The sequence below is a fragment of the Phoenix dactylifera genome, chromosome 11 (assembly GCF_051530095.1).
Source record: "Phoenix dactylifera cultivar Ajwa chromosome 11, Ajwa_hap1_PhDact_Kaust_v1.1, whole genome shotgun sequence".
Lineage (NCBI taxonomy): Eukaryota > Viridiplantae > Streptophyta > Magnoliopsida > Arecales > Arecaceae > Phoenix > Phoenix dactylifera.
Genome location: NC_143200.1, coordinates 27279377 through 27291652, shown reverse-complemented (window position 1 = coordinate 27291652; position 12276 = coordinate 27279377). Strand labels below are relative to the sequence as shown.

The window sequence follows — 12276 nt, the reverse complement described above, 5'->3', positions numbered from 1 at the left end:
ATATATGACGAGTACGGATGCACCCAATAAAATTAGAAAACAAAATGCCTCGGAATGCCCAGAGCAATTCTCCATCTCCAGCCCATAAGATAATATCGGAATGACTGGTCACATAAGCAGGGGCGGCCCAATGCGTTTGGGAGCCTAAGGCGAACTCAGTAAGAGGGGCCTTTTTTTTAATTATTATTATGAAAATTTTTTAATAAGTGCAATGAAACCCAAAGACCTCAATCTTTGATAAAAAAAGTCAAATCTTTGAAGAAACTCAACAGGAGTAAGCAACAAAAATTGCAAGCAAAAATTGCTTGTTGGAACTTGGAAGTGCCCAATATGGTGTGGCTACATCCAGCAACTATGACTCCTTTGTCCACCTGATGATAGACTTCATAGTGAAGAGGCTCGAAGTCATCATGATGCAGAAAAGGTTTAGTCAGCTGGGTGGCCTTCAACACGATAGGGAGGTGAGGACATTGGGCAATTATTTCTCTGAGATGTAGAGACCTGTGCGAGACAAATTTGCCCGACCCTAGCTCTCTCAGATGACAACCATTCTAAACTTTGAAAGGATGTCTGAGAGTTTGGACTTCTGGGAGAGAATGACTTTTAAAAAAAAGCCAGCCTCAACTCAATCCAAAGCATGATCAAAAGCGTGAAGAACCCCAAAACTCTCCAGAAAAAACCAGATACAGGAAAAAAGATTCAATCTTTATCATATGAACGCCAAAAAGAAGAACAAAAAAATAACCCTGAATGTCAAAAACAAGGTATGAGAATTGAGAACTAAATGCTCTTACTGACCTCAAATGAAACTATTCTCTCCTTCAGCGGCCCCTGCCCCCTGGTATCTCATTCCTCCAAATCTAATATATTTGAGAGAAGACAGAGAAAGAAAGCATTAAAAAACCTAGATTTTTAAGACTCACGCAGCAGAAAGAGGGGGATTTGATGGCTAAAAGATTAATGTATGGACTGTGGACAACCCAAACAAAACCCGGATCGGAGCTCAACTATTTAACATTTAATAAGCACAAATTAGGGTCTCACGGTCTCACCTTCCCTGTCAAAATTGAAAATCCAGTGGAGTGGATTTTAGAGCGGAGCCGACGAGGCCGGAGCTGCGGAGCGGCGGAGCCGACGAGACCGGAGCCGCGAAGCTCGGAGTCGGAAGTCGAGACTCGGGAGGCCTCGCCGTCTCGGTCGCCGCGGAGTCGGAGGTCGGAGGACAGGAGGAGCCGAGGACAGCGACTCGGAGTCGGCGAGGAGAGGACGGGACTCTGCACGGACGCACGGTGGACCGGAGCTTGGAGCTCGGAGCTCGGAGGCCGGAGCTCGGAGCCGAGGACGGCGACGTCGACGAGGAGAGCTAGAGAGGGTTTTGCGCTCGCCGCTCTGCAACTTTGCAAGCCGATTCTGCCGACTGCCGACTGCCGAGTGCCAAGAATGAAGAACCGGAGAAGGTTCTGGCATTAAAAAGGCAGAGAAGGAGGGAGAGAAGGGGGGAGCCGGGGAGGAAATAGCCGTTGCGTTGCCCGTTGCTTGTCGACGACTCGACCGCTCGACCACGCCATCGCCCGTCGCCCGTCGCCAGTCCCCATCTGCCGACTGCCGTCGCCCGTTGCCAGTCCCAGCTCAGTCTCAGCCTTTCACGTCGCCGCCCAAACCCACTCCCCGTCTCATCTACGATCTGCCATTGCGTCATGGTGGAATAAAAAAAAAAGGCTGGGTGGGGGCCTTCCCTGGGCCGGGGGCCTTAGGCGACCGCCTCAGTCGCCTAAGGCTCGAGCCAGCACTGCACATAAGCAGCCATCTAATCCGCAATTCCGTTTGCTTCTCGAAAAACATGTTTGGCCTGCAAGGCCCTTCTATCCCTTAACATTGTCCAGATATCTCGGAGTAATGAGTGGTCGCATCCGTTACCTCTTGGATTCTTCTGGATCTAACTGATAACCGTAGCCGAGTCATCTTCAGGATGAAACTGCATCCCGATCCTCATGTGATAAAATCTAGCCATGGTCTTTCTTTTCTATAAATTTTGAAGGAAAACGCTGCTGCTGGTGTGATGACATGCGTCAAAATGAAAGATCTTCTCAAGCACAACCTTTAGAAGCATTGCTACAAAGTGATTTGATGAGGGAAAGTGTGAAATAGTACATATGCGGCGTACCATCTTTACACCCTTGAGCTGAGTATAAGTTAGGGCCTGTCCTCCACTTTTATAAGAAGTCGTGCCAATTGCCGAAGTCCAAGTTCGGTTACTGTTGTTCTTTTGAACCCTTCGCACTCGCCTCATGACCATTAGCACAAAAAAATTACGTTCCAAGTGGAAAGCCCGAGACCAAGCTTAGCAAAATGTGTTCATATGGGGACCAGGGTCCGGTATAGAAAAGCTTTCCAAAACCCTAGAGTTTAATGGGTTGGCAAAATCCTTGCACACCAAACTTTACCACCGTCTCCTCGTAGCGTGCATGACGCGCGGCAGACAGCACAAAGCACTCGTTTTTCTTCAATTCCACGCAATGCCAAGGCTTTTAAGCACTACTAAATATAGATCACAAGGACAAGCTTTGAGTCTTCCCAAGTCCATAAATATTAACCAATCCAATAAGAAAATGTTGAGAGGACAACTTGAAATATATTAGAATCACGATTAAATATTTAGAAGAGATGAGATGCTGGGAACCTAGCTAGCTTTAACCTATGAGCTAGGGTCCTAGCTTATAAAACCCAACCTTTCCCTTTTCTTTCTTCCTCCCTCTCTGTTGCCGTCGTTGAATGAGAAGTCATGGTGCAATACTTAAGGTTCGTAAGCTTTGTAGTAGGACTCTTGCTCTCTTTAGCTGCTCCTGGGGACTCCCTTGCACTTGCTGACGGAGGTAAGACATGCCTCTTTTCTCCATGCTCTTCATCTGAAAAATTTCTGCATGCATGCATGGAGAAATCCCAAGAACTAATAATACTGATTTCGCTCTCCTGTTTTCTTCTCTATCGCAGGCATGGTGACGCTTTGTACTCTCAGGAGCGGTCAGGTATATATTGTTAATTTCCATTATACTTTCTTCATTTGCCAATGATCTTTTCTTATCCTTGTGGGAATTTGGTTTTATGAGCTGTAGCTTTATACTAGGGGCTTCGAGAGAAGACCAAGATGGTTGATGCCACTGGAAACATTTGGCTTGGAGGAAGGAAGATGGGCATGAAGAAGGTGAATGAAGTCAAAGGCATGGTGAAAACAGGTGCAAATCATTCTGTTGGAAAATGTGACCATGGAGGAGAGAGGGCAGGGTGCAAACCGAATAATAGAGGTCTCCCTAGAAGAGCTCATTTTGTTAGCCTTATACCTTTCAGTTCTGATTACTATAGACCCGTAAACCACCCCCCAAAGCACAACTAAAGCAAGGGCTCCTAAAACTATGTTGAGGTTCCTGTCTTATGTGATAATAAGAGAGAACCTCTTCTAGTGTCTCAGTATGCTATAAGATTCTGATGTTTATGGGTGTTCATGTATAACTAGGGATCTCAGTTATTATGTTAGGTAGGACTCCAACTATAGTTTTTGCTTACCAAGTCTAACAATGTAAGATTTACATCAAGTGTTCTTTTTGTGCAAAGAATTTTAGTATTATTTTTGAGGCATGCAAACTCTTAACAATGTGATTGGGCGCTGCCCTAGCCGCATAAATACTCTTCTGATCATAAGTATATTTTGTATGATGGAATTTACTAATGCGAGTTTAAAATGTGGGATGTTGGAAAAGATCATGGCTATTTGTTCAATTTGAATACTTTCTCTCTGGATGCAGGAAAGGCAAAGAAGTCTTTAAATAAATCATCTGGGTCATCAAATGCAGAGGTAAATGATCTAATCCTCTCCCCTCCCTGCCCCCTTCCTTCTAGATAGGTGGCATCACAAACACATAAATATTCACATATAAAGACCACATTTCAACTAGTTTGGTATATCCTCAACATTTGAGGACCACCAAATAGAGCAATCACTTAACGACGTGGATTGTCTTAACAAGATAAACGAGCTACAGCGTACTTCGTGCATCTCCACATGAAACCTCTGTAATCACAATTTAGCCAGGCCTCCTTTTGCTAATTTTAACCAATTTTCAAGGGTTCAGGTGGATTCTTGGATTCTTGTATGCCTGGCTAAATTTTCAACTTTATGTTTGGATTCTGTGCACCTAAGAAAGTTCTTTTATTTCTCTATGGTATTATGATGAAACCATATTCCTTTTATATAATCATATAATGGGGCCATAACGCTAAGTCCTTTTTTTCTTCTCTCTCTTCCTTTCTTTCCCATCATGTTTCACTCCTGTCTAAAGCTAAACTTTTGTTTCACATAGAACTTGTGGTGTTTGATCATAAGGATATGCCCTTCAACAATGTGACAATTAATATTCTGCATTACTCTAACATAGTTTGTCTTGTACAGACACCATGTTCTTGCTTCTTGACCCACTCTAGCAACTAACAAGTTTACTTTCATTTGTCCTCAGGATTCTAGAATCACCACATTGCACTCAGGAATATTCAGTCTCAACAAAAAAACTGAAGGGAATGCTCTTGAACCAGTGAACCTCTCAAATTCTCCTCAGATCAAATCCCAAGTATTTGAGGCCTCATCATCCGCTCATGCAAGCTTGGGTTCTTTGAAAGTAGTATCAGGACTATCACATGGTCAAGTTCAGACAGATGAAACACAAAGGCTACTAGCATCCACTGCTGAAATTTTCAAAATGCTCCAAAAGGACTACCATCAGCATGCCCATCGCCGACCTCCGATCAACAATCGCCTACCTTTAGGGAGAATCAATGTGAGACCCTAGTTAGTGCTACGAAATTTTGACGTTGGATACCAATCCTCCTTTAATTCTAAGTATCGACCTTTTCGCTAAAATAAAGTAACTATATGTACATTAAGTTTAGTTAGTCAATGAATCCTTTTTGGACTTAAATTATTCATCCCTCCTACCTTTATGCCCTTAAACTATATAAGCTTACCTCTCTTATCTGAATCCTATCTCGTCTACTGAAAAGCATCACTTTAGTATATAGAATTTTTTGATGATTGAACCGAGCTTAAGATTTATACTTATTATTCTAATTCTCTGTAGGTGGGTGGCACTAGAAATCGTAGTCTCATAGTTTCAGAGATCATGATAGGCTGAAAATATAAAAATAAAATGGACAAGTTGGAAGGCAAAGTTCCTGCCTTATGGAAGATTATTCCAATAATTCCATAAATGTGATTGAACTAGATCAGTTCTTATTCATTACCTTGCTTCTTTTTTTTTGATAAAGGGAGGCATAGGCCACCCGAAAATTTATTGCAAGATGAGTAGATTTACAGTGTTTGTGTTGGGGGTCACTTGAGGATGTGGTCTCAACTACGTACAGTTGTCAGCTTAGGATTTACATGCAGTAAAGAGTTTCGTTGCTCATGCAACGTCTAAAAGAGCTTAGGTTACAGGTGCTAGGTTAAGCTTGGCTGCCACTCAGAGATCATAGTATTTATCTATAATGCTCTGTATTTCTTTTAGTACTATGGAGAACTGCAGCTTGTTTGTTTCTGAAGTTATTGAAGTCCAGCTTTCAAATAAAAACAGAGCCTCCTTAAGCACAAATATGGGGGCATTCGCTTGGAAGTGGAAGACTCTTTTGTTTCTGTCCTTCCATATGCTCCACATAATTGTTGCGACTAAAGAATAATATGCTGATCTCAGGCTTTCGTTTGTGTCTATTCTCATCTTTACAGTCCACCAGTTATCCAAGGAAGTTAGTTTGTAAAAGTTTCCCATTTTTGCTGCAATGAGGCTCCAAATTTTCTGTGAAAAGGAACACCATACGAAGATATGTTCCGAGGTTTCCTCTGGCTGCCACAGAGGGTGCAATTCTGTGGGGTTTTCCATTTTCGTTTCTGAAGATTATCCTGTGCGAGTAGCTTCTTATTGATCGCTAACAGTTGATCAATTTAACTTTCTCTGGCACTGATATTTTCCAAAAGGATTTGTTAATTTTCGATCCAACTCCCCCGTGGCTGAAGAATTTATAGCTACTCTTTACTGTGATTTTTTTTTTTATTTCTGTTCCCCACTCGATTTTGTCATCTCCAATTGCGAGCGTTTTAACCTTGAGCAGCTCAGTGAGTTTTCTGATCTCTTCCCTTCCCCTCATAGGCGTTACTGCGCCCCTGTAATATTTCCTTCATCTAAAAAGTGAAAAACTTCTGCTATGGTTGCATGAGGCTTGCTTCATAGTGCGAAGGCTAATGGGAATTGCTCTTTCAGTGGTAGTTCGTTTATCCAATGATCATACCAGAAGGCTGCTTGCTCTCCATTTTCTACAGTAAATTTTATGCTTTCAAAGAACCACTTCCTAACCTTTAAAATGCTCCTCCATGCCTCTGACGATTCTCTGCAACTTCTTGATAACGGCTAACTTGAAGGTCTGTTAGAGAAGTGTAGATTCTTGATTAGTCTTCGCCAAGGCCTTTCACGTTCATGAAAATACCTTCACCACCATTTTAGTAATAAGCACTTGTTAAACATTTTCAGATCGATGATACCTAGCCCCCCTAGCTCTTTTGGTCTGCAGATTTTTTTCCCATCTTACAAAGCAGAAACCTCCTACACATTCTTCGCTTCCTTTCCATAAGAAGCTTCTCCTTTTCTTTTCAATTCTCTTGATTACTTCTGAGGGAACCTTGAGGGTAGCCATCCAATAGGATGGTATTGCTCCTAGCACTGCATTAATCAGTGCGAGTCTTCCAGCTAGTGTTAGTACTTTCCCTTTCCATGCTGCCAATTTTTTTGTCAATTTTCTCTTCAAGAAATCTCCAACTTTTCACACCGAGTTTTTTGCTATGAAGTGGGTGGCCAAGGTATTTGATTGGCATGTTTGCAACAGTGCAAACCATTGGTATCGCGTACCATCTAAATTCACGCTGGTTGAGTCCAATTCCAATCATGGAGCTTTTTTCGAAGTTTATTTTTAAACCTGTAATCAACTCATAGGAATAGAGAAGAAATTTTAAGTTAGATGCTGACCTCTTTTTGGCGTTGCCAAGGACTAGGGTGTCATCTGCAAATTGTATGCAGTGAACCTTCCCTGTCTTGATCTCCAGACCAATACTCTGTTAAAAAAATCTGTCAGAAAAACCAGATTTTTGGCTGCGTCACTGGAAGTTGGAGCTGATGTCCACCACTGTTTAATCCTCTTGCTGCTAGTTCTCAACATAAGTGGGCAATGATCAGATGGGATTTTGGTCAATGGTGAGATGCTCGAGAGAGGGAATTCATTTGTCCATTCCAGCGAAGCAAGACATCTAACTTGACCATTGGAGGTTTTTCCCGATGATTTGACCAAGTGTGTCTTCTTTGGTTGACTCTCGTAGGAAGAGTGAATCAACAAACCTGTTGAAGTCTCTAGATGCCTTTGTTCCACTTGCAGCGCCCTTTCGTTCTGAGGGATATCGGGTAATGTTGAAACCTCCCACAAGGATTCAAGCTCCAGACCATTTAGCTCTGATTGTGTTCCAACTCCTTGAAGAAATCCTTCCCTTGCTGGGAATCATTAGGCCCGTAGATGTTTTAGATTAACCACTTTGTTGCTGACGGCGAGTGTTTCATCTTGTGAACAGCGCTTACTGAGAATTGACCGAGGACGGATTCGAAGCTGAGCACTCTCCACGAATGTGTCCTTCGGCCATGAGGCCATGTACCGTTCGGTTGTCGGGGCAGGAGACGAAGAGCTTAGTGGGAGGATGGTTGTCTAGTGTTTCAGGATCCCACTTTTCTAGCTTTCTTCGCCAGCGAGGTTGCGACGTCGTCAGCCCTTATCGAGCGCCCAAAGTGTCACGCCTCCGCCTGCGCAGAGCACGTGAGATATTGTCCGTTGAAAAAAAAACACGAAGCTCTCCTGTTAGATATTATCCGATTTCGGAGCTTCACGCAAGCGTCGTTCACTTCTTTCCGATTTTGTTTTTCACCTAAAATACGTCTACAGGATTAGAAGACATCCGCCTCATATGCCCAGACTCCGAAACGAATCTTTTTCGATGTGGGATTATTGGACTTTTCAAGATGAGTGCCGCCTTGTCAAGATGAGTCGAGATTCCTGCCATCTCTTCCGTGAAGGGGAGGAATGCTTTCATGGACTGCACTCGGTTTGAGATTTTTTGGGTGGTTAAGATTTGCTGCTTTGTCCTGCATGGTGACTTTTCGGCGAGGTCGAGTGGTGTTGAGATGTTTACAGCCCTTGTAGGAAAGACCAAAGTGACGGCTCTTGAAGAATCTAATGGGATTTCTACACTCTGGTTTCTGGTGGTCGGAGCCTCCACATCGAAAGTAGAGGTAGAGATGGGCACTGGGCCGGGCCGAACGGCACGGCACGAAGCGGGCCGTGCCTGGCACGGCCCGCCAGCTACAGTGACGGGCCGTGCCTGGCACGGCCCCTTTGATAGGGCCGTGCTGGGCTAGCGAATCCTGGCCAGCGGGCCGTGCCAGGCACGGCCCGCTTCGGGCCTGGGCCGGCACGGCCCGGTCTAGGCACGCGGGCCAAGCACGGCACGGCCCGCGTGCCAGCACGGCACGGCCCATAAGGGCCTGGGCCAGGCTGGCACGCGGGCCTGGCACGGTCCGGGCCTGGGCCCGGCTCGGCCCGATAAAATTTTTTTAATACATTAATAAATTATGAACACTAAGAAATCTTGATTTATGAATATAAAGCCACCTTAATGGTGGGGGGTTTGGCATAGACCCCTACCAGTTTATTAATTTCAATCAAAATGGTACATGAAGGGAGGTTTGGACCTTGGTCTGACCTCTAGATTCTAGAATACAATAAGAAACTAAGAAAGGGCCGAGGTTTGGACCTTGGTCTGACCTCCAGAATATAATAAAAATGTACAATTATAAAAAATTAAGAAATCTTACTAATCATCAGTGATTCAGTGAATCAGTATTCACTCTTCAGTCTTCAGTCTTCAGTAGTGTTTGTATCATCATCATCAGAGGATGTTGTATTATGTCCACCTTTATCTTGAAGTCTTGCCTCAGCATCCAGCCAATCCTTGAAGCAGAGAAGCATCTCCACCGTTTCGCCCGTCATCCTACTTCTCTTTTCGTCAAGAACACGCCGACCTGCACTAAAAGCGGATTCCGATGCTACCGTGGACATCGGCACAGCTAAAATATCGCGTGCAATTGCAGACATAACAGGATATTGATTTCTAACACTCTTCCACCAAGATAATACATCTAGATTCTCTATTTGATTTTCATCATATGCAGACTGAAGATCATTTCGTAAATAAAATTCTAGTTCACTACTTAAAGATGAAGAAGATGAAGAGGAACTTGAAGCATGTGTGTGTCTTCTCTGTGCAATGAATGAAAAAATAGATGACGAACGAGAACTACTAGAAGGAGGAATAGAGGTTTGTATTTGTGTTCTAGATCCACGAATTTTTTCATCATATATAGCATAAATATCATAAAGAAGTTGTCTTACCTCATCTTTAGCAGATTCAGCATCTTGATTCATATTTTCAGCGTATGCATCAAGTAAAATTAGCACGCCATTTAATTTAACTCTAGGATCAAATACAGCAGCTAAGTTATGCATAGGACATATCCTGTCCCAATACTCATTCTATTTAGATTCCATTAGGTGAATAATAGGCATTAAAACATCATCATATCTATGTTCTGCAAATTTTTGACTAATTATATATGCTTGTTGTAAAAATGAACATGAAGTAGGGTAATAAATACCAGAAAGAACATTGGTAGCATTATAAAAACTAAGCAAAAAATCTTCCAAAATTTTTCCTTTATTCCAATCAGTTTCAGTCAATGTAAATCCTAATCCACGATCATTAATATATGCACTTAATAAATTTTTATATGGGTATGCATCATGTATCATGCTATATGTGGAGTTCCAACGAGTAATTACATCAAGTTTAAATTTTTTAAAACGTTTACCATGATTTATGCATAATTCCTTAAATTCTTGAAGTCTTGATCTAGAAGCATGAATAAAAGAAACTGCATTTCTAATTTTTGAAATCACATCTTGAATCATGCCCATGCCAGCTTGAACAGAAAGATTTAAGATATGACATGCACATCTAATATGCAGTAAATTTCCATCTAATATGGGATGCAATGAGTCTCTTAATAATACAACAGCAGAATTATTATTAGATGCATTATCAAAAGTAATAGACATAATTTTATCATTAATATTATATGAACATGCAGTTTGATAAATTATATTTGAAATTTGTTGCCCAGAATGTGGAAAATCAAAAGTACGAAAAGCAAGAATACGTTTATTTAATTGCCAATCATTATCAATATAATGAGCAGTAATGGCAATAAAAGAATTACTACCTACAGATGCTGACCAAATATCAGAAGTTAATGAAATTTTTACATTTAAAGTAGAAAGTGTTTCAATTAAATTTTGTTTCATTGCTAAAAAATTGGTCATAGCTACTCTTCTAAATGTACGCCTACTAGTTCTTTTGTAAGCAGGTTGTAGGTTTAATTGAACATATTCTTCAAAATTAAAAGATTCACATAAACTAAAAGGTAATTCATCCTTAACTATCCATTTTACAAGTGCTTTTCTTTGATTTTCATGATTATATGCAAAATTACCTACAAGTAATCCCCCTTGTATATTAAGGCTACTTTGAGTTTGAGCATGAGAATCATGCATCCTATGACTCTCTTGATGTCTTTTTAAATGCCCTGTTCCCCCACTACTACTACAACTATAAAGTTTGGCACATTTTTTACATTTAGCTTTCCAGACTCCCTCAACCATAACTCTATCAAATTCATTCCATACAGTACTAGTCCTCTTACGAGAAGAGGTTTGACCTTCACTCGGTTCACCAGTTCTAGAGGAACTAGGAACAGGGGGTTGGGGATTAGTTTCTTCCCCCTCAGAAACAGGAATGCCAAACTGACTTTCCTCAAAAGATGACATATCTATGATTAATTCAAAAAATAAAAACTAACCGCAAGGAGGAATTGAGTAGAGGGTCGGAGGGCAGAGGCAGCGCCGAGATTCCGAGCTTCCTCTTGTGCTCTCAACAGAAGCGACCTTCTTTTCTCAACAGGAACCTCCTCTTGTGTAGCACTTGAACAAACTAAAAATTAAATTGCTAGAAGAGCACTTTAGAAGAGAGAAATAATAGCAGTAGAGAAGGAGAGAATGAGAGGTTTGGTGTGGTGAGAATGAGGGAGGAATGGGCTATTTATAGAAGCCCAAAAATTTTTTTTTTCCAAAATACCCCTCAATTCAGCCGTTATAGGACTGTTGGGAGGGGCAAAACCGTCTTTTTCCCGAAAATAGCCGTTGGAAACGGCTATTTTCTTCCCCCCTCTCCAGACGGGCCGTGCCAGGCACGGCCCGTCTGGAGCCGTTACGGGCCGTGCCAGGCACGGCCCGTTTAGAGACGTTGCGGGCCGTGCCTGGCACGGCCCGTTACCGCCCGTTACGGGCCGTGCCGTGCCCGGCCCGGCCCACCAATAGAGGGGCCGGGGGCCGGGCCGGGCTTGCCTTCCGTGCCTCACGGGCCGTGCCAGGCACGGCCCGCTTCATAAGCGGGCCGTGCCAGGCACGGCCGGTTTAGAGTTTTGGCCCGGGGGGCCTGGGCCGGGCCGGCCCGGCACGGCCCGTTGCCCAACTCTGAGTAGAGGCCAAATTGTAGGAGAGATCCGAATACGACGGCGGAAACCAAACCCACCGCGGACCAAGATCTGGTGACGGGACGCGCGCCGGACCCGAGCGGATGAACGCCGGCCGTCTGATCCGCCCGCGGCACTGCAATGATCGGCGACCGACGGCGCGGATCGAATCAGGACAACTATCCAGCCAAGTTTCTCAACCGCATAGAAAGTTAGATGAGATGCGGATCATCTACCATCCATATGGCCGGCGAAAAACATGACGCCATAAACGATAGAATGTGGTTATGCACATGGAAGGTTCTAGAAGAGGGGAGAAGGCCGTCGGATGCGGACGGAGCAGGCCACGTTCGGTGACGTGGAGGAAAGCTATTGGTTTACACCGTTCCAGTGGGATGACGCTGACTGCCGCTCGCCGGGGCCAAAGGCGGCAGCGGTTGGAGTTGGAAAGGCCGGGCGGATCGGATATCGCCAAAAAGACCATAACTAATACCGAAATTACCAATATACCCTCAATAGCCCGATGTAACAAAAACTCGGGACAGCTCTCCGGTGCGCG

The 12276-nt window shown here is 43.4% G+C and overlaps 1 protein-coding gene across 1 annotated transcript; it reads left to right on the top strand.

The window, feature by feature from the left end:
* The first annotated feature begins 2593 nt into the window (after positions 1-2593).
* Positions 2594-6528, top strand: LOC120111293 (uncharacterized). Its single transcript, XM_089926380.1, has 6 exons — positions 2594-2873; positions 2992-3026; positions 3125-3233; positions 3801-3850; positions 4509-4826; positions 5768-6528. The coding sequence occupies exons 1-6, from the start codon at positions 2783-2785 to the stop codon at positions 5822-5824; spliced, it is 660 nt and encodes a 219-aa protein (XP_089782506.1). The 5' UTR covers positions 2594-2782; the 3' UTR covers positions 5825-6528.
* The last annotated feature ends 5748 nt before the right edge of the window (positions 6529-12276 follow it).